This window comes from Phocoena phocoena, chromosome 1 (genome assembly GCF_963924675.1).
Source record: "Phocoena phocoena chromosome 1, mPhoPho1.1, whole genome shotgun sequence".
Taxonomy (NCBI): Eukaryota; Metazoa; Chordata; class Mammalia; order Artiodactyla; family Phocoenidae; genus Phocoena; species Phocoena phocoena.
Window position 1 is genome coordinate 34,522,871 of NC_089219.1, and position 27,942 is coordinate 34,550,812.

Sequence of the window (27,942 nt, forward strand, 5' to 3'; positions counted from 1 at the left end):
ATGTGCTCCCAGCTCTGGTTCCTGACGGACCGGCGCATCCGCGAGGACTACCCTCAGGTGCAGATCTTGCGCGCCCTGAGGCAGCGCTGCTCCGAGCAGGACGTGCGCTTCCGGGCGGTGCTCATGGACCAGATCGCCGTCACCATCGTCGGCGGCAACCTCGGTGAGCTAGGCGGGCCCGGGAGGGCAGGGAGGCGCTCCGGGACCTCCGAGAGCCAGCGGGTGGGCGCGCGCACCGGGCCCTCCCGGGCCAAATCTCCTTCCGGGCCTCCAAACCTGCCGCTGTCCCCTGAGAGACCTCTTTGGGTTAGAGAAAGCCCCTAACCTTGAGAGCTTCTTTGACTACCAGCATCTGCCCTGAGGCCAAGATTTGAGAACAGGATTTAATTCACTTAGGAGACTTAGTTTGGAAGGAACTCAAATTCACCTGAAGCCTCCTGGAGGTCCGAAGAAAATCACGCTAACCCCAAATTAGCCAATTGTGCTCCCATTGATACGCTGTCAGTTTAGATTTATAGAAGCCCACACTAAATTTACAAAATTGCCATTAGGATGAATGTTTTTAAAAGTTTTCCAAGAGTGTCTAAGCATCATTAATGCGCTACATAGAATATTATTCCCAAGCTAGGAACCTGCAGATGGGGAGAAATCTGAGAAAGATTGGAGTCACCTCTTGAGGGTAAAGTGGGAGAGAAGACCTTTGATGGGTTTTCTTTAAACTCATCCTCCTCCCTGAAAGTACTGAATTCCGATTCCAGGAAAGCCAAGGTTTCAGGTACAGACCATTCTGGCCTCACCGATTTCTCCACTGCTGTGTCCAAGAGATTTTTGGGGGTAAGACATGGTTATCATCTGTGACCATGACCTCAAGAGGTTACGTATGTTTTTAGATATTCTTAATTATCCCAACACAGACAATCTCTGACTTAGGAATCCTGGCTTAGGAACCTCCCCCTGGCCTGCAGTTTTGAGTCTCTCCAGCCTCCAGTCTGGAGGTATCCAGTCACTTCAGGGGGGTCCAGGACTCAAGGGGCTTTGGGCCCAGTGAGAGTGCTTCTTGGAATACCATTCGTATTGTTTCAATCATGCCTGGTTAAATTAACTCACAATTTGTTACTTTTCTTTGGCAGGGGAAAGGGGTTCCAAATTCTGAAACAGGCTCTTTAGAAATGAGATTTTGAATATGACCTGTTTCTAAGTAGAACATATCTGTTCTGGATGTTTCATCTATAAATTTATCTAAACCCTTCATAAGTAATATCGGATTGTATAGTCTGTTGGAGAAATATACTACAGACATCAGGTATCATACATTTAGTCTAAAACAATGGCTGTCAGCCATAAAGGGCACCATCTCTCTAGTCTTGATTTGCTAAAACTCTCAGTTAGTTAATATAGAACTAATTCTAGGACAGAGAATCAGTAGAATTGGATTCTTATTACAACTTTGCTGCTAATGAGTATCTTGGCTTTGCCTTGGCCAAGTCACTTTATGTCTTTGAATCTCAGGTTTCTCATTTATAAAACTAAGGGTTAGGGTTCCTCCAGCTCTAAAATTCTGCATCAGTACCATACTTAAATGGAATAATCTGTTATATTTTACTGATCTAAATCTAGTATATACGTCTTTCCACACCAAGAGTTTGCTCTTTATTTATTTATTTTACAGCCTATAAAGACGCCTTTATTGAGATACAGGCATATCATTCCACATCATGTTCCTTTTCGTAGACCCATCATGCATTCTGTGAAGGAGAAGAGAAATGCTGTTTGTTTTGTATCTAAAATCCCATGTTAAAGAATCAGTCATAGGAAAAGAGAAAATTAAATTCTAATGCTGCAGGAAACATTTCACCCCTTTCGTTTAGTGTCTTAAAATTTTTCTGGAATTCATGTGTGAATGTATCTCAATCTATTCAGAAACAAGGAGTTACTTCTTTTTAAACTACATAGTTATTTACCTAGTCGATGGAGAAACTGAAGACAGGGATTTTTTGAAGCAGTTTTCATTTTTTTGCTAATTCAGAGATTGCCCCACACAAATCACAACACATAAAACAAACCTATTAGATCACTGTTTCTGCTGTCCAAAGCAGTCAAAAGATTTATTTGGTGCGTGGGGGGATTAATTAAACACAAGGAAGTGAATTCCGTGAGAAGACTGAGCTCGTTTGCTTTGTTCAGGGCTGTAACAGTGTCTAAATAGTGCCTCACACCTTAATAGGCACTGAAGAAATATTTTTGAGTGAATAAAGATATGCAGTCTACTTCCCAGTTTCTTGTAGAGTCAACTGTAGAAAACTGTTGGTAATTTGCTGAGCCAAAGTATTCCTCCGAAATAAACTCTAGAACTTACTAGCTTCAAAATAGAGAAAGAGTTACAATGACATCGATGCTATTTCCCATTTGAGAATTATTGTGAGAGCTGGGAAGGAGTTTAGGATCACCCCTTCTGACCCCTTCATTTTACAAATGAAAAACCTGGTGCTCAAAAAAACGAAGTGACTTGCTCAGTGCCATCCAGCTAATTGGCAGCAAACTGAAGTTTAAGAACCTGGTCTCCTAATTCCCAGCCAGTGATAATGGAATAAGTATGCCTTAGGACATCAGATGTGGAACTGAACTGAATTATATTAAATTGAGGCTAGACAGTGACCTTGCAAAGTAATGTGATAGTTTAGGAAGTTAAGGTACCACCTTTGCTCAGGCTCCTTTCTGTTCTTTCTTGAGATTCGTGTGGGAGTAGATGAAGGGGTCAGTTTGGGACAGGTATGGGCAGTGACTCTACCAGTTTCTTAAATTCATTGCCAGTCTTCCCTCCATGGAGGCTAGCGGGAACTCAAATACAGAGATGAGAATTTCAGGTTATATCTGAAATAGGATTCAGACAAGAGGTTAAAAGTTGGGGCTTTAAAGACTGCAGTTATTTTCAACTAGATAATACAAGTAAGCTGAAGAAGCTGTGCAAATGTAAGGTTTTATGGTTATTCTTTTTAACCCAGTGGTCTGCCCTACCCAGCATAGATTTGGGTGGGGGAGACTACTGGGAAGAGTGAATGACCTTCAGGTGACTGAAGCAATCCTGCAGAAAACACTTTCCCTTCACCTTCCTGCTGGATGTAGCATTATGAGAATCCTATCCATTGCCATTTCCTTCTTAGCAACCACAAGTTCTTCATTCATTTAACACATATTTGTTAATTTTTCTCAATCCTGAGGATAAGGTGGTGGTGAACGTGGCACCAAAATGCACATAGTAATATTCAAAGCAGAATCCGTGGAGTGTTTATCATGTGCCAGGCATAGGTCTAGGTTCTTTTCACACATTAATCTGATAAACGTCAGTCAGGGTGTCTGGGCACATAACGCTGGCTGGCAGTTGGGACCAACACTCAGTAATTCTGGGCTCAGCACTTTCTGTTTTCTCTTCCACTCCACCCTATGCTTCAGCCTATACTGACCTCCCTGCCCCTGGCACTGAAATTGCCTCTGCCTGAGATGCCTGTCTGATCCAGCTCCCTCCCCCATGGGGAACTTTTATTCACCCTGCATATCCAGCTCAAGTCACTCTTCTCTATACGGTCTGTCTTGACTCCTTACCCAGCCCCCAGGAATCTCTCTCTGCCATCTGCTGCCGAATAACATGGTACAGACCTTCTAAGATAGCATTCATCGTGTTTTATTGTAATTTATCTATTTACAAAGTTTATCTTCTCTCACCCGCTAAATGACTGGGTATTCCTCAAACATATGCTCTGGAACAGGTACATAGTAGGCCTTCAGTTGATGTTTGTTGGATGACTGAGTGAAGTGCCTTGAAGGCTAATTCAGGTATGTGAGATGTACTGTAATTAGCTGCTGTGTCTGGGAGATCATGATTGAACACATAACTGTTTTTGTGATGAGCACATTTACTTCTCTGAGGGCAGAGTAACTGGTGCAAATCAAGGTTTTTGACCACCCAAAGGCCTTTACAATTAACTGTCTCAAGAAAAAAGTATAGTCCCAAACTCAGGGACAGATACGAAGACAGAAGAAATGAACCTGCCCTGGAAATGAAGATGTGCTACAGTTCGGCTTCTAGGAGCAGGGTGATTCAGCATTCTTCCCTTACTTTCAGAGCTAAAACCTTGGTGGCCATAGGGCAGTTTCTAGGTCAGGTTCTTTACGTTAAGGTGTTCTGGACTACTTTCACTTTGTTCTTTGTAGTGACCAGGTGAGTAATATTTTAAAAGTTTGGGTAGGGGGAAATCCTAAGTAAACTTGAATGAGGAAATGGTCTTATCGCAGCCTTCCAAAAGACAACAGAGGCCTCACAGAGAAAGGATGGACTCCCATTACTGTGCAAGAAGACACTAGCAGAAAAGGGTACCGTGCTCACCTTTGTGCACAAAGGTTGATCTTTAACCTCAGTCCCTGCTAAAGGCCTGTGCCTGACATCCTGTAATCCAAAGAAACCACCATCCAGCACTAGTGGAAAGGTCAGTAGGTGGAAGCACCAACCATGTAATGTTTCCAAACATGTGAGTGCTGAATGGATACGCTTTACCCCATGGGTCCACATTTATAACTGTGGGCTGACCTCAAGGGCTGAGGATGGGTTGAAGTGTTGATGTTTCTAACAGCTGTTTTTAGGGACAGCTCATGAACTGTGTTGGAAAACGTTCTAGAACCAATAGATTGGGATCCTTAGTGGATCTCAAAGCCCTGCTTTATAGGTTTCTGAACCACCTGTTGTTGCTACCATACACCTCCACCAAATTTGTTAGGCTTGCCTGGTGGAAGGGACACAGCCATCATCAGAGGTCCACGTCATCTCCATCCATCCATACCTCCTTGTCATCCCCCTTATTAGCAGAGAGTCCATGGACATCCAGGTACATCACTGCTAGCCTCACATCACTCCACCCACTCCTCCAGTAGGTAGGTGGGTCACCTTACCCACTTCCTGGAGAGACTTCACCTTATTAGGGCTTTATATTATTTTAATACAAAACTCCAACAAGATCTGAAATTCCCAATCTAGTTCTACTTGTTCCTTCACTATTAAAAAGTAATTCAAGGGGGCTTCCCTGGTGGCGCAGTTATCGAGAATCTGCCTGCCAATGCAGGGGACACGGGTTCGAGCCCTGGTCTGGGAAGATCCCACATGCCGCGGAGCAACTAGGCCCGTGAGCCACAACTACTGAGCCTGCGCGTCTGGAGCTTGTGCTCCACAACAAGAGAGGCCGAGATAGTGAGAGGCCCCGTGCACCGCGATGAAGAGTGGCCCCTGCTTGCCGCAACTAGAGAAAGCCCTCGCACAGAAACAAAGACCCAACACAGCCAAAAATAAATAAATAAATATTAAAAAAAAAAAAAAAGTAATTCAAGACTCCTGCTATGAGGAAGTGATACATTTAAGTTACTTTGCATTGAGGAATGAACAGGAATAATGGTTCTTCATTCCTCATTCCTGTAACTCTGTTATTAATACTTAAATATCTTTTATGTGTCAGTTAATCTTCACAACAATCCTATTCATTCCTTTAGTTCATTCCACAAATATCAATTGGGTGCCCACCCTGTGCCAGGCCAGGCACTGTGCTAGGTGCTGGAGATATAACAGAGAGTGAGAACAGACACAGCCTCCCTCATTATTATGATTTCATTCATTCATTTGCTCAACAATATCTGTTGACTGCCTACTATGTGAGGGGTGTTGATCTAGGCACCAGAACAAAACAGGCAGAAATCCCTGCCTCTGAAGGAGATTACCTTCTAGATGGGGAGATAGAATACAAACAAGTTAAAACACATTAGTATTTGGTGAAAAGAGCTAAGGAGGAAAAAAATAAGGAAGGGAAAAGGAGGAAAAAGTAGCACATTTCTGGGGGCAGAGAAAGGGATTGTAATTTTAGATAGGGTGGCTGGAGTGGTCCTCACCCAGATCATGATGTTTAAGTAAAGACCTGAAGGAGATGAGGATGCAAGCTGTTTGGATATCCAGGAGTAGAGTGGTTCAGGCAAGAGGGAACAACAAGGAAACCAGTGTGGCCAAAGCAGAGAGTTAATGAGCATTAGGAGAGGTGGTCAGAGAGGTGGGGTGGGGGGAGCCAATGTATAGGGCCTTGTGGGTCATGGGGGGAGCCAATATATAGGGCCTTGTGGGTCATGGAAGGACATTGTATTTTACTCTGGAATGAGCTGGGAATCTACTGAAGAGTTTTGAACAGAGGGGTGACATGACCTGCCCTATGTTCACAGGGTCATACTGGCCACAGTGTTGAGAATAGACTGGTGACAGCAAGGGCAGAAGCAGAGAGATGGCTTAGGAGTTTCTTGCTGCAGTTCAGGTAACAGATGATGGATGATGGTTGTTGGACTAGAATGATTTCAGAGGAGGAGGTGAAAAGTGACTGGATTTTTGGATATATTTTGAAGACAGAGTTGTCAGAATGTGCCTACTGGATCAGACATTGGATGTGTAGACGTTGGACTGATCAAGGAGGACTCCAAAGTTTGTCCTGAGCAACTGCAAGAATAAAGTTTGCCATTTACTCATATGGAAAGTGTGTGAGAGGATTAGGTTTGGTCAGGTGATGAGGATCAGGTCTCAGTCTAAGGTACCCATTAAACATCCAAATGGAAATGGCAAGTAGGCAGTTGATCATATCAACTTGGGATTCGGGGGAAAGCCCTGGCCTGAAGATATCAAAAGTAGGAGCATCTCCATACACCTATCACGGGAGTGACTGTCGACAGAAAAGAGGTCCAAGGACTGAGCTCTGGGGCACTCCACTGTTTAGTGGTTGGGGAGAGGGGGAGGAACCAGCAAAGAATCCTAAGTAAAAGAAATAAACCCTGGAGAGTGTGGTGTCCTGAAAGCCGAGTGGAGAATGTGTTTAAAGAAGGAAGACATGATGAGACTGTTTCAGCTATTGCTGGTAAATCAAGTTAAGATGAGGACTGAGAACTGAACATTGGATGTAGAATGTGGACTTAGCATTAGTGACTCTGATAAGAGCAGTTTCAATGAAGTAATGGAAAACAGGGAATATACACACTGCCTTAAGAGTTTTGTTATAAAGAGAAAGTGAAAAATGGGTTGATAACTTGCTACGGACTGAATTGTATTCTCCCAAAATTCATACGTTGAAGCCCTAACCCCCAATGTGATGGTATTTGGAGGTGGGGCCTTTGGAAGGTCATTAGGTTTAGATGAGGTCATGAGGGTGGTACCCTCATGAATGGTATTAGTGCCTTTATAAGAAGAGATGAGAGAACTTGACACCTCTCTCTCCCTCTCTCCCTCTCTCCCTCTCTCCCTCTCTCCCTCTCTCCCTCTCTCCCTCTCTCCCTCTCTCCCTCTCTCTCCATCTCTCCCTCTCTCTCCCTCTCTCTCCCTCTCTCTCCCTCTCTCTCCCTCTCTCTCTCTCTCTCTCCCTCTCTCTCCCTCTCTCTCCCTCTCTCTCCCTCTCTCTCCCTCTCTCTCCCTCTCTCTCCCTCTCCCTCCCTCTCCCTCTCCCTCTCCCTCCCTCCCTCTCCTTGCCATGTGAGGATATAGCAAGAAGGCTGCTGTCTGCAAGCCAGGAACAGAACCCAATAATGCTGGCACCCCGATATCAGACTTCTGGTCCCCATAACTGTGAGAAATAAATGTCTGTTGTTTAAGTCACCAAACCTATAGTATTTTGTAATAGCAGCCTGAGCTAAGATATTGCTCAAAAATGGATTTGAGAGGATTTTCTTAAAGAAGGGAGAAATAACAGAATATTGCATGCTGGTGTGAATGATCCAATAGAGAGAGAGAAATTGGTGATGTAGGAGAGAGAGGTGACTTGCTGGAGCTGTGCCTTACGTGACTGAGAGGGATTGGGATCTAGTGCCTATTTCAAGGAGTTGGCCTAAGCCAGGAACAAGGACACTTCAGCCATTATAATAGAGAAGGTCACCTACTGGCACAGGTGCAGGTGGGTAGATGTGATAGTGGGAAGTTATAGAGAAGTTCTTTTCTGATTGCTTCAGTTTTTCTCCCTGAAATAGGAAGAGTGAGAATGAGAAGGAGGGAGGAAGAAGTGAAGATCTGAAGCAAGAAAAGAAAGTGTGCAATGATGTCCGGTGTTGAGGGAGAGTGAATGGACTAGGGAAACAGTGCTTAGCAGGCAGCAATAAGGATGCCCTTGAGATCAGTCAGCACGTTTGCGTATTCTTTCTTCAGACATGCACCATTGCACAGGAGGGCACGTGAAGTAGGCAGAGTTGGATCAGTCCAGCTGGGGTTGTGGTTTAGCCAAGCAAGAAATGGGTGCAAGGATTTGTGGATATATGTTGTGGTGCTTGACTATGGAAATGAAATAGGGTATGAAGGGGGTGAGGGGCAGTGAAAAGATGGGGGATCCATGCATGGTAGTTCCAGGTGGTGTCAAAGTGTGGCTGGAGTTGGGGTACTATAGAGTGAGCTGGAAAGATAGGAGACGGTGTGTGGAGATGGGAGTTATGATCACTGCATGAAGTCTAGAATGTAACTGGTACTGGTGGCTGGGGTGGGATGGTGGACAAGATCCTTGGAGGAAAGGAGGTCAAGAAACAGAGAGGCCCTGGGAATTGGAAGAATTCTTCATGGGGATATTGAAATCACCAATATCTGTGACAGCACAGGAGAGTCAGTGAGTCTGGAGCTAAAGCTTCAAGGACAGGGGAGTGACTGGGGTCTTTAGGTGACCTGCACAAGTAGGGAGATGTGTGGTGTTGTCAGATGAGAGTCACGTTGGGTGTTTTAGGAGGAGAGAAGGATGCTGGTCAAGCTGCGTTGAGAGTAGGAAGGAGCACGTCTCTCCTACCTCTAGGCCCAGTAACCCCAGGTGAGAGGGAGAGAAGCCACAGCTTGGGAGGGCTGGTGGGGAAGCAGAGTCAGGGTTCAGTTAGACTCAGAAAAAGAAGGGGAAGGGAACAGTGGCTGAAAAGTTCAAGGATAGGAGATTTGCTGCCCATTGAGTCCCATTGATTGAGTCCCCAAGGGCACCGGGGAGATGGGCAGGAGTGCAAGGTGGGAGTAGAAAAGGCAATGTCAGGGACTTCCCTGGTGGTCCAGTAGTTAAGAATCTGCCTTCCAATGCAGGGGACGTAGGTTCAATCCTTGGTCAGGGAACTAAGATCCCACATGCCTTGGGGCAACTAAGCCCGTGCACTGCAATGAAGTGAAGATCCAGAGCAGCCCAAATGTTAAAAAAAAAAAAAAAAAAGAAAGAAAGAAAGAAAAGGCAATGTCAGAGCCAGGTGGGGTTCAGAGTCCAGGGAAGTGACATGGCCTTGGAGACTGGAATCTTGAGAGCCTGATAGGAAAGGAGAAAAGGGCCTGATGAGATTTGTCTTCGTGGCTGCGAGGAAGCATTGTGTTGGTGAGGTGTGTGAGAGAGGAAGGTTTTCAAGTTCTTCCATTTTACAGAAGAGGAAACTGAGACCCAGGGACATTTTCTGTGTCTTGCCAAGCTGTTAAATGACGACACAGAATTAAATCAAGTCTCTGACGTGGAGGCCAGGACTTTATCTACTTTGCCATAATTGCCTTTCATCTCACGTGTCCTCAACTTCTTGAAAGGCCTTTGCAAATACGTTTGCCCTGAGCTGTCGCAGAACTCAGTGCTTATGTGTTGCCATGCCTTGACCATCGACTTGTTTCTGAAGGGTAGACATTATGCATTTATTAGTTTTACACATTTCTTCTGTGCCCAGAAGCTCTACGAGTCAGCATCTCCTCTCTGAAACTTTCCTTGATTCTCAGAAATAATCACCTAACTGTTCCCTCCTCCTTCGCTGTCACTGTACCCTGATATATATGCCTGCTAGAGCAGTTCTCACGTTGTGTTAGAACCTCCCCACCCCCTGCCCAAACCAGACTGATAACTCTTCTTAATACCCAGGTGCTCTGCATAGAGCATCAGTGACATTAGTTACAGTTGTCTGTTTTCTTTCTTCTTAAATTCCAGGGATATTGTTTGTTACACTCACACCTCAACCCCTATGCCCAGCCTTTTAGACAGTGCCTGTCAGAGGCCCTCCCGTGTCCCTTTTGCTCTTACCATTTGATGGCATTGTGTCCGTCCTCCCCTCTTGCCCTACACTGCCGCCGCCACCGGTCTAAGCATCAGCACCTGAATCTCTGCCTGAGGGCTTTCTGTGGTCGCAGGAGCTCACTTTGCCCACACATGCATGGCAAGCTGGAAGGACCAGGGAGTTAATACCACACCCCTCGATCAGCTCTCAACCAAAGACAGGGTTGGTATATAAATATTATAAATTGCTAGCTTCCTCGCCCCTTGGGTGGAGTAACCAAGGAGTGTGCACTAAACCGTTTCTTATTGTCGCCCGGCAAGATTAAGCCCTGGATTCCAAGGTGATCACTCACTTCATAACACACCTTTTATTTGCGGCATTGCCTTCTCTACTTCCCCCTCCAGTGTTTCCTGAAATTGCCACCGTGATAATAGACCTCTTGTCCTTATCTCCAGCAGTCCTTCTGGGGAAACCCAAACTAACACTGGGCTTGGCCCAAAGTAGGTGCTCAATAAATCTTCACTGAATGAATGCATGAAACAATAAATATGTGTTGAGTGACTGAATGAATTAAAATTATGTTGATATATTTCTCTGTAAGGAGACGATAAGCTCCTGGTATGCAGAGATCACCTGGCTCGTCTTTGTATTCCTGCTTCAGAGTATGTCTGATTCATCTCAACAGTTCAGTGAAGGTTGAATTGAATTAAATGACCTCAAATTAGCAGTTGGTGGAAAGAGAAGGTGGCCACATAATGACTGTGGGTCTTAATGAGGTAGAGGTGAGATTTCTTTGGGCATTGTAACAAAGACCTTTAAAAGGGAAAGAGAAGTGGCATAGCATCTACTCGGTAAGAATAAAAGTAACTTCCTTATGAGAAAATGCTGTGGGGTAGGGTAGAAAGAGACCAGAGAAAAACTGGAGAGTGATTGAGATGAGCCAGACCATGTTTGGGATGACACATCTCCCTCCTAACACAACACAGTAATGTACAGCACTTAATGGATTATTATCCACTTATGTTATTTATAGTGTTGATTCATTTTTAACAACTCTCAGAGCTTCACCACCAGCCATGGTTACATGATCCTGCCCAAATGTAATGGTCCTAAAAGCTGCCGTAAGTGAGGTCCTTGCTTGCTCTCCTGCTACAGTGTCCTGCTATTTTCTTATTTCTGCCACTTGCTTTGTACATGAAGGGTTTTTGTGGGGGTTTTTTTCCTAGCATACAAAAAGCCAGTTTAGTTTTGAAGCTTGCTTTTTAGTTGTGAAGCCAGGGATGCATATGTGTGTACATGAATGAGTGTTGTGTGCCCACTGGTCTGGACCCACTGTGCATCAGTTCTGTGTAAATGCAAAGACTTTGACAGTCAGATCTAGTGCAGGGATGCATATACAAGATGTCTTCTTTTTTTAATTGAAGCGTAGTTGATTTACAATGTTGTGCTAATTTCTGCTATACAGCAAAGTGACTCAGTTATACATATATATACATTCTTTTTTTATATTCTTTTCCATTATGGTTTATCCCAGGATACTGAATACAGTTCCCTGTGCTATATAGTAGGACCTCCTTGTTTATTTACTCTAAATGTAATAGTTTGCATCTGCTAACCCCAAACTCCCAGTCCATCCCTCTCCCTCCCTCCCTCCCTCCCCCCCCCTTGGCAACCACAAGTCTGTTCTCTATGTTGTTTTGTTTTTTTTAACAAGATGTCTTTAATTTAAATGCAGTAATACATATGAATGTTCTTGGCAAAGTTCCTCAAACACAGTAGATGATCAGTAAAAATGTTAGTCAAATTCAGATCTGGATGACTGCACCTTTTATTTTCCATGCTTCTTCCCTGTATTGGTGTGAATGATTGAGAATGGGTTTTAATTCTTAGAGCTCTGCTTTCCAATAATGACTTGTTTCTTTCTAAAGCTATTTCTCTGTATTATTAAGCGCATTTCTTTGCTGTTGTACATATAAATGCAAAAGTCTATAGTTTTGTAGAATTAATTTAATCCAATATATAGGTTGGAAAAAAAACAGGCTCAGTTCTTTGGAAAAGTTACTCATTTTTCTGTCTTGTTTTTAATACATTAAAATATTTCCAAATATAAATAATAGAGTCGAAAACATAATTACCCATAAAAGTATATTATTCTTTTTAGAAGTAATATGGAGAAAATATTGTAGTTTCAAAAAGCTGATTTAGACTAGGTTGGCTATTGGTCATTATACTAACTAGTTTGGGGACTGATCTTTTTCACGATCTTATTGACCTGTTTGGGGACATAGCGATCATTTTAGTTTTTAAAAAAAAGTGGTTTGAGGCTAAATAGTAAATCTGAATCCCAGTCTGGGAGATCCCCAAATATCCCAGAAGTAACTCAGCTCCTTTCCCCCCACCTTGCTTCCCAGGTCAAGGTGATGCCAGAGGGCACTAGGGCACTTAATCGCATGAAATCCCTTGTTATTGAGGGCACGAGCCCCTGATTGTTCAGGGCTTTCCTTCCATTGCTGGCAGCCAAGCAGAGCCCTGCCCTCCTTGAGGTCCTGCATCAGCACTTCATTCCCTTGGTTTAAGGCCCATAGATTGCAGTGGGAACATTAAGGATCCCAGGAAAGGTGACGCATTAAGCTCCATCCTTTCCCAAGAGGAGATATCAATGGGGAGAGGGAGAGAGATCGCTAAGTGGTTAAAGGCTTCAGAATTCACTGACAGGTTTGCCAAGTGCCAGCCTTAAACCAAGCTGTGCTTGGCCGTGGCTCTGTGGAATTGCTCTTCCTGCTAAAGGATGCCACGGTGAGCAGCAGACTCTTGTCTCCTACTTCTAGAAATGGTGATTTAGACAAGGTGCAAACAGCAAAGAAAATGGGCATGAACATGGGACAAGTGACGTTGCCCCTTAGCAAGGATGCTGGAGCTGGGTCAATGGGCAGAGAAGTAACTGGTTGTGCATATGTTTTCCCTAAACACATCACGTCCCTCTCTGCACAGAGCTGGACGGCCAACACAGTCAGAGACCAGACCTGTCTAACTGCTTGGGAGAGCCTTTTCAGCTCCACGTTAACCCATTCCATTCTTCATTTATTAAAGGCTTCAGTTGGAATGAGCCAGGCCCAAAGATTTACCTTTGGAGAAGAGAGATGAAATCCTGGTAAGACTTCCTAGGTGTACGTGAATCTGCTTATCGAGGCTGAGCTGTCTCTCTCCACTTGTGGTTGGTATTTCCAGAAATGACTGAATTCTTTTCTTCCCATTTAGAAGTTTTACCGTTTGTCTGTGGTCTCATGTTGAGATTTAAAACCCAGACGTTTCTGCTGCTTCTCATCTCTCTAGGTCACTTTTCTGTTGCAAAGCCATTTTTTCTCATCAGGTGGTACAAATCCCCATACAGTGTCCTACCTTGCTCAGTAGAGTGTCTGTGCGATAATAATGCCAGTGCCTTGCATATCTATAGCGTTTTGTGGTTCTCAAAGCATTTTTGCATATGTCATCTCATTATGTAATGTTGTTCTGGGCTGTTTTCCCCTCAGTGTTCTGTATTTTACTTGCCATTTTCACCAACTTGAATACTTTTCTTTCTTCTACCAGTTTTGAGGATATTATTCAGGGTTTACTCTTTTCCCCCTTTCATATTATTTTCCCCAGGGGCGCTAAGTGGCAAAGGAAAAAGCATGTATAAATGATACTGTTTTCTGATGGCAAAGTAAAGATAACCTGAATGCTCTTTACAAATCATCCCTGAGAATTATATTCCATTTCCTTGGGTTCACACTATCAGCAGAAGTACTAAAAACAATTTAACTTAATGATTGCGCTTACTCTCTTTTTTTTTAAATTGGTGAAACATCTAGAATGAGAGGAAGCTGTGCAAGTTAGATCCATGTAGTAGTTTTGTGGTTTTGGTTTTTCTGTTTGCTTGCTTTTGTTTTGTCTTGCTTAGAGTTTTTATATTGATATTATTCATCCCACAATAGAGGAATAGTAACTTCCTTAGTACCTTCTGTTTTCTTGGAGTTATATGGTTGTACACTTTTATCACTTATGAAAGCGAAGGTGCTTTAGGTTAAAGCCTAAAAGATGGTTCTCAAACTGTGTTTAAAATGTCCTCTGTAGAGCATTTTAGAGACTCCTTTAAGGTTCACTAAGGCAGACCAAGTAGTTCCCTGAACTCACTTCTCATTGCCCTATCCAGTCTATTTCCTGTCTCCATCATTCCATCCCCAGATGCTGGGTGCACCGGAGATGCCTACGTAACTACTTAGAGTAATGCAAACCATAGGATATCAGGGTTGAAAGAGATCAAGCAGGTTGCTGTGAGCTTATTAACTTTTGCATTCCTTCTGTGCCATCCTCGGATGACTAATGAGCCTCACTCAGCCCATTCCATCCTAAGGCAGAGGAAAAGTATCCCTTTTGTTGAGCCCAAATCTATCTCCATGTAGCTTCTGTATAATTAAACAAACACTGACTGCCTATCATGCAGCAGATACTGTTCTAGGCGCTGGGGATACAGAAATGAAGAGTCAGACAAAATAATGCTCTTTTGGATAGCTCCTCAGCTGTACCTCCTGAGGTCATAGAAGACAAGCCAAATAATTCTGCATGGAGCCGCGCAGATAATTGAAGACTGCATTCCTGTTCCTCTGAGTCTTCACTACAAGCTAATACTACCAGTTCATCCAGTATCATACAGGTTTAAGTCCTTTGGCTATATAGACCAATTGTTTTGTGATGCATTCTAGTTTTTCTTAATATTGAATTGATTTTTAGTATATTGATTTTTTTTAAGTTTTTTGTTATCAAGGTAATACACAGTTGGAGATATTTTGGAAAATACTGATAAGTATAAATAGAAAATCATCTCTAGTCCCATTACCCACTGTTAAAATGTTGGTATATTTCCTTCTAGCGTTTTCTAACTTGTACTGATAATTTTGTATCCTGTTTTTTTTACCTAACATTGACATTTTCACATTCATTATATTCGTAATATTCCAGATGACTTTTAAAGATGAAGTCATAAGAGTGGTAAAGATACCATAAGTGACCTTTACTGCATTCCTTGTCATTAAGTCTCCAGCCTCCTAAGCCACTACATTTTGAGTAATACTAGTCCTACATGGAAGGAGGGTGCTGGACTGCATTATCTCCTATGGATTCTTCTAACTTGGATTATTCTTGATATGCTGCTCTTCCCCCCACTGGCCCCACCCTGTTCATTCTTTTGTGTTTCCTCAATGTCGTGCTCTGCCCATTTGTTTGGAGTATAGGGTGGACGGTAGCTTCTCATTACAACAGGATATCCAAGTGCCATTTTCAAGGCTATCTTCCTGCTAGGTTCAGTCTTGAGGAGTATGTTGGGACCAGTGCTTCTGGTGGGACTAGATGATGGCCAGCCCAGAGCTCATTTCTTCCTTTGATTGCAGGCCTGCAGCTGAACCAGAAGGCGCTCACCACTTTCCCAGACGTGGTGCTCGTCCGGGTGCCCACACCCTCAGTGCAGTCGGACAGTGACATCACCGTCCTGCGACACCTGGAGAAGTTGGGCTGCCGCTTAGTCAACCGCCCACAGAGCATTCTAAACTGCATCAACAAATTCTGGACATTCCAGGAGCTGGCTGGACATGGGGTTCCCATGCCGGACACCTTCTCCTATGGTGAGTGTCCTTAAAATAGGATTGAGACTTGTCTTTCCAAATAGCCTGCACCCCTATGTTCTCTCTCCCCAGAAGGCCTCTGGCATCTCTTGTTGGTTTTCAAGGCGAATCTGTTCATCTTAGATGATTCAACATTTCAGTCCTCTGTCTGAAATGTCTTTGCTTCTTTCTCTCTGGAATTCATTCATTAAATATGTAGCTGGTACACACTGTGTGCCAACTACCAAAATAGGCTCTAGGCTCTAGCAACAAGTAAGAGAGTCCTACCCTCAGGGCAGTTTCAGTGCAGTGCCAGGATAAGAGTTAGCGCAAGGTGGTATGGGAATACACAGGAGAGCTCCTAATTTAGTTTAGTAGGTGATGAGGAAAGAAGACTTCCCAAAAGAGAGAACATCTAAACTAGCTGAAGTTATCCAGCTAAAGCAAGGGGGGCGGGGAGCAGTCTAAGAAGAAAGCAGAATATAGAAAGACCTAGAGGCAAGAGAGAGCATGACCGATTGGTGGTATTTTGAGTAGTTTGTGGAACGTCAAGGAGATAGGGTTGAGATATAAGGCTAGAAAGATAAGAAGTCACCATATACAGTACATGAAAGAGATCAGGGGTAATCCTGAGACTAACAGGAAGTTATTGGAGGGCTTTAAGCAGGGAAATGGCCTGATCAGAGTTCAGAATGTCACTTTGGCTACGCTGTGGAGAAGGAATTGGACCAGGGGCAAAGTAGAGACAGGATATGTACTGGTAGGCTTTATAAGCAATGCAAATGAGCAATGATAGTCTAAACTAAGGTGGCCGTAGTAAGAATGAAGATAAGTGAACAGATTCAGGACTTAGGAAGGAGACAGAAATATTAGGACATGATGATTGAGTGGCTATGAGGAGCATGGAGAGGAATCAAGAGTGACTCTGGTTTCTGGTTTGGGCAACCAGATGTGAAAGCGAACACTCACTGAGCCTAGAACCATGGGAGAGGAGAAACAGATTGGTGGGTAGGGCAAGGCATTGTCGGAAGAGGTTATTATAGTTTGGGACACATTCTGTTTGAGGTGTCTGTAGTATATAAAAGTAAAACTATTCAGTAGGCAGCAGATAAATGGATCTGGAGCTCCTGAGAGAGGTGTAGACTAAGGAAGTGGATTTGGAAACTTCCATTATGTTAAGTGAAGTCACAAGAATGGATGAGATTACTCAGGGAGAAAATGTAGAATGAAGAGAGGCCTGAGCTGTACATCTAAAATGGTTAAAATGGTAAATTTTATGTTATGTATATTTTACCACAATAAAATAACAACATTTAATAAAAGAGGGTTCGAGAGGGAATCCTTTAGGGAATAGGAAAAGGAAGAAGGACCTATGCAAGAGGCCAAGTAAGAGCACCTGGAGAGGTGAGAACAGAAAGAAGAGAGATGACAGAAGCCAATGGAAAGAACATCCCAAGAAGGATGGTGTAATTAAAAGGGGTGTTTAATTCTGAGAGGATGCGTAACATACTCATGGAGATGTGTGTTGGATTTAGCAACAGGGAGTTCAATGAATACAGCTTCAGTTCAACCATAGGGAGAAAAGCCAACTTGTCAAGGATGAGGAAGTGAATGGGAAGTGAGGAAATTGAAACCCTTTGAGTAGCTTGATTGTAAGGATGCAAGGTTGTAGTTAAGTGATGATGCAGGGTGAAGGAATGGGTTTTATTTGTTTAAGATGGGAGATTACTGAGCATGTTTAAAATGCTGCTGGAATTCTGAACTGAGAGGTTGAAGATACAGCAGAGAGGGGACACTTAATGGTGCAAGATCCCTGAGGAGGTGAGAGGGAAAGGGGTCCGAGGCACAGGTGCGGGGATGGCCTCAGATAAGCAGGACCCCTCTTGCACTGTATTATAAGGGAAGGACAAAAGGATGGCTAGAAAGGAGTTATATTTACCAGTGGGTGTCAGGAAGCTGGGAGTTCTCTTCTTATAAAATGCCCTCGTTGTAAAGATGCCCCTGGTTATCTACACTGCCTTTTCATGCTGCTTTATTTTTTTTTAATCATTAGCACTTCTGTGACAGGTCTTATTAGTATCCCAGAGTATTTTGCTTTGCAAAAAATTGATGAACTGGGCTTCCCTGGTGACGCAGTGGTTGAGAGTCCACCTGCCGATGCAGGGGATGCGGGTTCGTGCCCCGGTCCGGGAAGATCCCACATGCCGCAGAGCGGCTGGGCCCGTGCGCCATGGCCGCTGAGCCTGCGCGTCCGGAGCCTGTGCTCCGCAACAGGAGAGGCCACAATAGTGAGAGGCCCGCGTACTGCAAAAAAAAAAAAAAAAAAAAATTGATGAACTACAGTATCACCTGTGGTAGGTAGAATAATGGTCCCCCAAAGATTAATATTCATATTTTTTAAATGAAGCCTTAAAGGAGTGTAGTGGAGCCAATTCGGGCTTTCAAGTCATGCCTTACCTTTGGGTGAGAAATATCCCAGGCTTGGCTTCTTTGGGTATTGGTTTTCTACTGTAGTACAACAATCTACTGAAAACTTAGCAGCTTAAACAACACCCATTTGTCATCTCACAGTTTCTGGAGGTCTGAAGTCCAGCCACAGCATAGCTGGACTCTTTGCTTAGGTCTCGCCAGGCTGAAATCAAGGGGCAGCTGGGCTGGGACCACATCTGGGGTCTGGGGTCTTCCAGGTTTACTGTTGGCATTCAGTTCCTTGTAGTTGTAGGACTGAGGTTCCCACTTACTTGCTGGCTGTTAACTGAGGGCCATTCTCAGCTCTTAGAGGCTGCCTGTTGGCCCTGTCACATGGACTTCTCTCCAACATGGCAGTTTGCTCCCTCAAGGCCAGCAGGAGAGTTTCTCTGATGCCTCACCTTCTTTTACAGGGCTCTCCTGATTAGGTCAGGTCGACCAAGAATCATCTCCCTTTTGATTAACTCAAAGTCAACTGATTATTAGCCTAATTGCAGGAATGCTATCCCAGCATAGTCACTTGTCCCCCCTACACTCAGGAGAGGGGGTTATACAGAGCATGTACACCAGCGGGTAGGAATCTTGAGGGCCTTCTTAGAATTCTGCCTACCACAGCCAAGGTAAGGGAAGAATCCCTGCCCTGCCTGCGGGGTTATCGTGACGATTGCGTGAACTAGAGCATGTGAAGCCTCTGCCATGTGGAAGCGCGTGATGATGCTACTTTCCTGATCTCTCTGTTCGCACCTTTTGTATGGCACTTGCACAGCACATGTCTGTCCGATGGAATGGGTTCACATTGCCTTAATCAGAGAGATGTGAGGCCTCCAAAGAATTCCCCCAGAGCCCTGGACCATCAGCCTCACCTTCACTGACTTTTGCTTTTCTTGACAGGTGGGCATGAAGACTTTTCAAAAATGATCGATGAAGCCGAGCCGCTGGGCTACCCAGTCGTGGTGAAGAGCACGCGCGGACACCGGGGTCAGTGCCCCTCTTCCCGGGCTTCTGTTTGGGCCTCCTCTCTGCTCGGAGGAGACGGAGCTCCCCCTTGTGGAACTTGTGGTGTAGTCCTTACTTCTGTCCCCTCCTCGCTGTCCGCACTGTCCTTGCTTTGTCCAGACCCTTCCCAGCCCTTCCCTGGACTCTGGCGGCAGACTCCTGACTTGATTCTGACTGGTTTCCCTAACTTCACTGCCAGTGCATCCTCTATTCATTAGGGGAGCAATTTCTCTGAAACAAAGATCTCTTCTTGTCGCTCCCTTGCTGAAAAACCCTCCCAAGAACTGGTGTTGCCTATTAGATACTGTTTATATTCCTCACCGTGGCACTGAAGGCCCTGGACGAACGGCATCCATCTTCCTTTGCAGCTTTCTCTAGCCACGCGAACCCTCCGTAATCCATTCCAGACTAGACCATGTATTCTGCTGTCTTTAAACCTCTGCTCTCTTCCCTTTGCTGGGAACGCCATCTTCCTCTGCCCTCTAGTGAACTTCTGCTCGGGCTTTAAGGCCAACTCCACGTCGTTTCTTCTCTGTCCACGTCCCTGGTCTCCTTCCCTCTCTTCCAGACAAAATTAATTGCCCTTCCCTTTGTGTTTCCGAAGCACTTCATCCATGCCGCTAGCATAGTACTATGGCTTATGACAGTTATAGATTTATGTGCCTTTTCCCCTTTTTGACTGTGAGCTGCTCAGGGGGTGGGAACCAGGTCCTGCCCATCTCTGTCTCCAAGACCTACTACAGTGCTCAAGACATAGTAGTTGAAGAGGACGTGTGCAGAAAGCCATCCCCCTCCCTTGTGGTATGAGAGCGAGAACCTCCTGATGATAGCCAGATGGCATCCTTAACTGCTCAGGGCTTCTGGAATGAGAGGAGGTACCCTAATGGACGTGGGATGAGCAGTTCGCATGAACTTGACACACTCACTGCTCTCGATCTCCATTGTGTAGAGAGTAGAGAAGTAGCACTTCAGGGCGATGGCTTCTGTGGCAGGTGAATGCCTGTCTGAGCCAAACGGAGGGAGGGGCCCACTCTGCCCTGAGTCAGGGAAGGCTTCGGTGGAAGAAAAGGAGACTTAAGTTGGAATGTGGAGTTTGAACTGGGTGAGCAACATACAGAAACAGGTGTGGGCAAAGCAACCTGGGAAAGGAAAGGGGTCCTGCTAAGAAGTGAGAGAAATGAGTTTGGGTGGCAAGATGGGGCTCCGAGTACAATTCACATGTACTACAGTGCAAAAATGCAATGTCTCAACTAGTTTTTTATTGTGGTAAAATATACATAAAATAAAATTCAGCTAATCTTTATTGAGTGCCCACAAAGTGCCAAGGAGATACAGAAAGGAACAGAACAAAAATTCCTGCCCTCCAGGAACTCACGTTGTAGAAGTGAAAGACAGACAATAAACAAATTAAATAGAAGATATTTAATTTTTAGGTGTTTTTAAAATTGAGATATAATTCACAAAACAAAAAATGTACCATTTTAAATTATATAATTCAGAGGATTTTAGTATCTTCACTCTTCTGTACAACCATTACACTATCTCATTCCATAACATTTCCATCACCCCAAAAAGAAACCCTGTACTTGTTAAAGGTCAGTCCCAATGGCCTCTCCCCTAGTCCCTGGCAACCACTAATCTGTTTTCTGTTTCTATGGCTTTGCCTCTTTTGGACATTTCATATCGATAGAACCATACAATATGTGGCCTTTTGTGTGGGTTTCTCTGACTTAGCATAATGTTTGCAAGGATCACCATGTTGTAGCATGGATCCGTTTTTTATCCCTTTTTATGATTCAATAATATTCTATTGTATGGATATGCCACATTTTGTTTATCCGTTCATCTGTTGATGGACATTTGGGTTGCTTTACTTTGTGGCTATTATAAATAATGCTGCTATGAACATTCATGTACAAGTTTTTGTGTGAACATATGTCTTCATTTCTGTTGGGTGTACACCTAAGAGTAGAATTGCAGGGTCATAGGATAACTCTGTGTTTAACTTTAGGGGAGCTGCCAAACTGTTTTCCACAACAGTTATGCCATTTTACATTCCCACCAGCAATGTATGAAGTTCCAATTTCTTCACATACTAAACAAAACTTTTATATTGGGTGTATTAATTTGCCTCGACAAATTATGCAAACAGTCACCATACCTCCACCATAAAAACAAGCCCCAAGCCACAATGCATGTTTTCCAAGCATTAGTAATGTGTGGGCCCACTTTATATATTTGTTTTTAAAGTCTTTTTTAAACTTGAAGTATAATTGACATGCAAACATTATATTAGCTTTAGGTGTACAGCACAGTGATTCGATATTTGTCTATATTGCAAAATGATCATAATAGGTCTAGTTAACATCTGTCACCATACATAGTTACATAATTTTTTCCTCTTATTATGAAAACTTTTAAGATTTACTTTCTTAGCAACTTTTAAATGTGTAATTTGTTTTTATTATAGCCATCCTACTGGGTGTAAGGTGGTATATTATTATGGTTTTGATTTGTAGTTCCCTAATGACTAACGTTGAACATCTTTTCATATTATTGGCCATTGTATATCTTCTTTGAAGGAATGACTATTCAAATCCTTTGCCCATTTTCCAGTTGGCTTATTGGTCTTTTATTGACTTTTTTACAGCTCTTTATATATTGTGGCTACTACTGTCTTATCAGATACGTAAGTTGAGCATGATGTTTTCCCACTCTGTAGGTCGTGTTTTCACTTTTTTGATAGTATTCTTTGATACACAAAAGTTTTAATGAAGTTCAATTTATCTATTTTTTCCTTTGGTTACTTGTATTTTTGATGTCATTTTGTGCTTGCCTAATTCAGGGTCACACAGATTTACACCTATCTCTCCTCCTAAGAGTTTTACAGTTTTAGCCGTTACATTTGGGTCTTTGAGCCATTTTGAATTAATTTTTGTATATGGTGTGATGAAGGTCCAACTTCATTCTTTTGCCTGTGGATATCCGGTTTTCCCAGTATTATTTGTTGAAGAGACTGTTGGTTCCCCACTGAATGCTCTTGGAACTCTTGCCAAAAATCAAAAATTGACCATCTGTATGAGAGTTTATTCTGGGCTCTCAGTTCTATTCCATTCATCTATATGTCCGTCTTTATGCCAGGCCACACTATCTTGTTACTGTAACTTGGTAGAAAGTTTTGAAATTGGGAAATACAAGTCCTCCAACTTTGTCCTTCTTTCTCAAGATTGCATTGGCTATTTGGGGTCCCTTGCATTTACATATGAATTTTAGGATCATCATATCAATTTCTGCAAAACAGGAAGCTGGGATTTTGGTGGGGATTGCACTGAGTTTGTAGATCAATTTGAGGAGTATTGCCATCTTAACAATATTAATCTTCCAATTTCTGAACATGGAATGTCTTTCCATTTATTTCAATCTTTAAGTTCTTTCCAATATTTTGTAGTTTTCAGTGTATAAGTCTTGAGCTTCTTTGGTTAAATGTATTCCTAAGTTTTTTTTATTCCTTTTGTTACTATTGTAAATGGAATTGTGATCTTAATTTTATTTTCAGATTGGTCGTTGCTAGTGTAGCACACACATCTTAGGGAAAATGGATCGGGAGTAAACAAAGTCACAGCATTTGTTAGGCTCTAGTATATGGAAATAAATCTAAAGAAGGCAGTGGACTCATGCAGGCTATGCCTTTGAGAAAGTTACTAATCTTGTGGACCTTTATTTTCCTCTTCTGTAAAACAAAAATAACTATCCTTGTCCTAATGGCTACACAGAGCTAGTATGAAGTGTAAGAGAAATAATTTTTTAAAAAAATAAAGTGTTTGGCCCACAGTAGATGATTAACTAATCTTAGTGCCCTTCCCCCTGCCCAGTTTTTTTCCTCCTTGCTTTAAAACTGTAGCTCCTTTATTAACTGCAGACTAAGCCCCATATTAGAACCTCTGTGCCAGGAACCAAGGAACAAAGTCCATATTTTTAGCCCCCATCTCTGCTGAAAATCCTACCTATGTCCAGAGAATCCCCAGTGCCTATCATTGAATCCCAGCCATCTGCTGCCAGATGCCAGATCTCCTGGTGCCAGATGTCCAATGATTGAGACATGTTTTGGAGGTTACTTTTTGGTCTTATATGCCACTAGAGGCTGATACCCATCCCTCTTTTTATTAAGACTTCAGAAATGTTCCACTCTTTTTAAGGTGGTGACACATATCTTAGGAAAACCATCTCTTTTTTCCATGTTTGCTAACAAGAAGGATCAGGGTATGGTATGTCAGGTTTACAGAGCAAACCTGTCAGGGCCCCCTGCTCATATCTGTTAGCTAATATGCAAATGAAAAAGCAGATGCCAAATAATTACAAAAGCATAAGTGATTCAAGCAGAAAATACAGAATTTGGAGTCAAGAAGGAATGCTTTTCCCAGAGATCAATAGAAGTATGGATCATTCCTTTCAGAATTAAATGGGTATAGCCAAATAATAAGTTTCTTATGTTTAAAAGGAGGAAGCACGTCTGGCAGTGGCTCCCTCTTTGAACTCCCATAGTATTTTGCACAGACCTCTCCTGATGCTATATCAGGCTGTGTCATTATCTTTTGTGGGTCTCTCTCCATCTTGACTGGGAATTCCTCTAAAGTATGTTCAATTAGTTATGTTCTGTAAGCATTGATTGACACTTGCTTTGTGCATCGAGCCTAGTGTGAGGTGTGAGGATTTAGAAAAAAAAGTGAGTGAGACATGGACTCTACCAAATCAGCATCCTGGGGTGATAGGCGGTGCTGACTGTTTCTGGAACCGAATTGACTAGATCCCTAGGAATTAATTTTGGCCTCTTCTGGGTGTTTCTGGAATACATTTTGATTTCATTTTGAAAAAAGAGTTGTGAAAGGAGAAGGACCTGAGTAAAACCCAGGAAAAAATGAGGTTCGACGGCCATTTGATAAGACGCAAGAGTCGATTCAGAGAAATTGAAGGGGCCACAGTGAGGCGAGTTGGGAAAGAATGGATGACTCTGGACCTGGAGGTGGGATGGCAAGGACTGCGCTCAGAGGCTTCTCTAACTACTTCTCTTGCTCTTTGTCTTTCTTCTTAAAGGAAAAGCTGTTTTTCTCGCAAGAGATAAACACCACCTCTCAGACATCTGCCATGTGATCCGCCACGATGTGCCCTACCTGTTCCAGAAGTACGTGAAGGAGTCCCACGGAAAGGATATCCGGGTGGTGGTAGTAGGTGGCCAGGTGATAGGCTCTATGCTTCGCTGCTCCACAGACGGACGGATGCAGAGCAACTGCTCTCTCGGTGAGGCACGAAAGCTCAGTCGGACTGTTGGTCAGGGGAGGCCACCAGGGTTTTTCATTAGGATGTTTGCACCCAGCCAGTGAATGTGTCTCGATCCCTCCTCTCTGGTCAGACCGTCTGCAAGGCGCCAGGATCACAGAGAGGAATTAGAAACAAGCCCTTTCCCTTAGCAGCAAGCAGTCCAGGAGGGTGACAGGTGGGTGTAAGTGCCATGACGGAGGTCAGGCCAGGGATGTCAGGACACTGAGATTTGAACCCTGTCCCGTTGGTGTTAGGACTTGGCAGCCAGCTTTAAACAAGGGAGCGACATGAGGATTGGTGTTTGAGAAAAACTGACATCTGGGAAGAGGATGGATTGAAGGCATGAGAGGGAGGCAGGGGGTTGAGTTTGGAAGCTGTGGCAATAGCTCAGGCAAGAAGTAAGGAGAGTCTCAACTAAGGCAATGGGAAACTCCCTGGCAATCCAGTGGTTAAGACTCCGTGCTTTCACTGCTGAGGGCTCGGGTTCGATTCCTGGTCCAGGAACTCCAGCAAGCCATGTGGTGCAGCCAAAAAGAATAATTTAAAAAAAAAAAAAAGAAACTGAAAAATAAGGCTATGGCTGGAGACATAGCATATTCTGCTTTTCCATTGTAATTGAAGATTGTGTTTCTTGTTTCTTTTGAAAATTGTGTTTTTCTTACGTGTGTTTGACGTTATTTCTTACGTGTGTTTGACGTTATTAGAAAGCTGCAGTTTATGTCTGGGTCAAATGCATAACCTCATCCCATTAACCTGTTGATAAAGCTTGTTTTCAGTTTTGGTGCATGGAGATGGTCCCGGGGGAATGGGAATGTTCATCTTCATCACAGAAATCTATTGTCAGCCTCATGAGTGGAATTTGTATGTTGGTAATGTGAAAAGGTACCCAGTTGTTATTTCCTAGATCGCCAGATGAGTATATACCAAGTCTGGTGACTAATGAAGAGGCTGAAACACCAGTCTGGTCCTTCTTCCTGAGAGTGATTGAGCAGCCTCCCCAAGTGGACTCCAGGGTAGAGGCTGATAGCGTAGCGATTAATGAGAGTCCTTGCCCTTGGGCAGCTTATGGTCCAGTAAAGGAGAAGACGCATAAACAGATCATCGTAAGGTACTGTGACTAAAGCGCTGTGATAGAAGCAAATGCTAGGCTCAGGTTGACACAGTGCTAAGTACCTAATATATTATCTCATTTAATTTTCATGGCAATCCCATGTCTTACCACAGTATCGAACCTTATGTATTATCAGTTTGTCTTTTTCAGTCAGCTCACAAAATCCATTCTTTGGGGACTTCCCTGGTGGTCCAGTGGTCAGGACTCTGCACTTCCACTACCGGGGCCCTAGGTTCGATCCCTGGCCGGGGAACTAAGATCCCACAAGCCATACGGCCAAAAGAAAAAACAAACAAAAAAATCCATTCTTTAACTAGAAACTATTGTAATTTATCCATATTCCTTTTTTTGATGAGCTGTTTTAAAGCTGTTCAGTAGCCTTTTCCTCACACCATGTAATAGATGGTGGAGGGGCAGAGTTAAGGTAAAGCCATTAGTTCCTGAGAATACAAGTGTTAAGTCTTTGCAAAGAGACTAAAGGAAGACAATTAAATCTGAGGTCTTAGCTTTTTAACAAGTAAGGGCAATCAGACTCTCTCTGACCTCGGTATGAGATTTTTGTCTCACAGGCCTCTCTCTTCTTAGAAAATAATAATTTTGTTTCTTCTAATTTCTAAAAGGAATTCATCCTCAATGTAGAAAATACAGCAAAGTCAAATGAAAAACGATATTTATCATTAATCCCGCCATCTAGAGACAACCAATGTTAACATTTTGGTGTCGTTTCTGATGATTTTTTTTGCATAATTATGGTCATACTGTACAGCCTTTAATCCTTTTAAGTATTTTCCCATGTGATCACGAACTCTATCATTTTTAGTAATGATTATAAACTATGCTGCTTTCCTCTACTGTGAGCTAATTAGATTATAATTTTTCATTTACTCATCAACAAATATCGAGTGCCTACTAGGTACCAGTATTTTGACTTTCCAGTATTTTAAATGACTGCCATCAGCATCTTTGTGCATAAGCTTTTTTCCCCAATATATAAGATTATTTCCTTCATGGTGGGATGACTGGGTCAGAGGATATAAACATTTTTTAAACTCTAGGAAAAAAAACAATCATATTACTTTCTCAAAGGGTGTCCTGATTTCCATCCAGACCTTTTGTTGGTAATAAAAATGCCCATCTTGCTGCCCTTTCCCGACATCCCTCACCTCTCTTCCTTGAAGGGTCACTTGACTCATGAGTCCAGTCGGTGCCTGGTGTTGTTGCCAAAATTCAGCCTCCGTACACTGGGGCCAGATTAAATCTCAGAGACAGAGTTTTGGTGAAGTATCATGGAAAGGAATAGCTTTATTGCTTTGCCAGGCAAAGGGGGCCACAGTGGGCTAATGCCCACAGGACTGTGTGTCCTGCCCTGGAGGGGGTAGTGAGGAGTCTTATAGTGTTCACGGAGCAGGGCGTGATCAGCTCATGGACATTCTTCTGATTGGCTGGTGGTGAGGTAATGGGCTCTCAGCATCATCAACCTTCTGGTTCCAACCGGTCTGGGGTCTCCGTGCTTGTGGGTAGCATACATTTAACTTCTTCCACCTGCTGGGGGTTTCAGTATCTGCAAAACAGCTCACAGGACGTGGCTCAGAATATTATCTGCAGTCCTTGAGGAAGAACTAAAGGTCCTTGACTTTGTTTAATGGCTAAAGTATTATTATCTTATCTTGCTTGACTGTTTTCCTTTCTTTCCGCATTTTCTCACTTCTCTGATTAAATTTATTCTTTGACTAAAGTTTTTCTACGACAAAGGGCAGGCAGAGGATATGGGTAGGGGTCTCTTCTGGGAAGGCCTTATACGGTCCTGCTCGGTTACAGTGTCACCATTACATCACTGCACTTTCCCCACAGGTGGCGTGGGCGTCATGTGCCCACTGACAGAACAAGGCAAGCAGCTGGCTATCCAGGTGTCCAACATCCTGGGCATGGACTTCTGTGGCATCGATCTCCTCATCATGGACGATGGCTCCTTTATGGTGTGCGAAGCAAACGCCAACGTGGGTTTCCTAGCCTTCGACCAGGCCTGCAACTTAGATGTGGGCGGGATCATTGCAGACTACACCATGTCTTTGCTGCCCAACAGGCAGGCCGGGAAGATGGCTGTCCTCCCAGGACTATCTAGTCCCAGGGAGAAGAAAGAGCCAGACAGCAGTGCTTCAACTCAGGGAGTCACAGAGAGCGTCTACGCCATCAACAGCGGGTCTACCTCTAGCGAGAGCGAGCCTGAACTGGGAGAGATCCGGGGGTCCTCAGCAAGCACAGCGGGGGCCCCGGCCCCCATGCTGCCCGACCCTGGCTACAACATTAACACCAGGATTGCTTCAGAGTTAAAACTTAAGTGAATTCCTGCTTTTTGGCAGCATTGAAACCAAATCCTAC

At 43.6% G+C, this 27,942-nt stretch overlaps 1 protein-coding gene and 1 non-coding gene across 2 annotated transcripts; both read left to right on the forward strand.

Annotated features, from left to right (window-relative positions):
• Positions 1 to 27,905, forward strand: RIMKLA (ribosomal modification protein rimK like family member A). Its single transcript, XM_065886520.1, has 5 exons — positions 1 to 163; positions 15,462 to 15,692; positions 19,032 to 19,118; positions 24,228 to 24,431; positions 27,415 to 27,905. Exons 1-5 carry the CDS (start codon positions 1 to 3, stop codon positions 27,903 to 27,905), a joined length of 1,176 nt encoding a protein of 391 aa, XP_065742592.1.
• On the forward strand, positions 25,744 to 25,816 carry TRNAG-UCC (transfer RNA glycine (anticodon UCC)). The gene has a single exon. It is a non-coding gene; the product is annotated as a tRNA-Gly (tRNA).
• Positions 27,906 to 27,942: the final 37 nt, after the last annotated feature.

What these genes read in the sequence shown, in the direction of transcription:
- RIMKLA (XM_065886520.1), top strand. Translation starts at nt 1, where the DNA reads ATGTGCTCCCAGCTCTGGTTCCTGACGGACCGGCGCATCCGCGAGGAC. An exon ending in CATCGTCGGCGGCAACCTCG is followed by an intron (nt 164 to 15,461) that starts GTGAGCTAGGCG and finishes CTTTGATTGCAG; the next exon opens with GCCTGCAGCTGAACCAGAAG. An exon ending in GAGCACGCGCGGACACCGGG is followed by an intron (nt 19,119 to 24,227) that starts GTCAGTGCCCCT and finishes TTCTTCTTAAAG; the next exon opens with GAAAAGCTGTTTTTCTCGCA.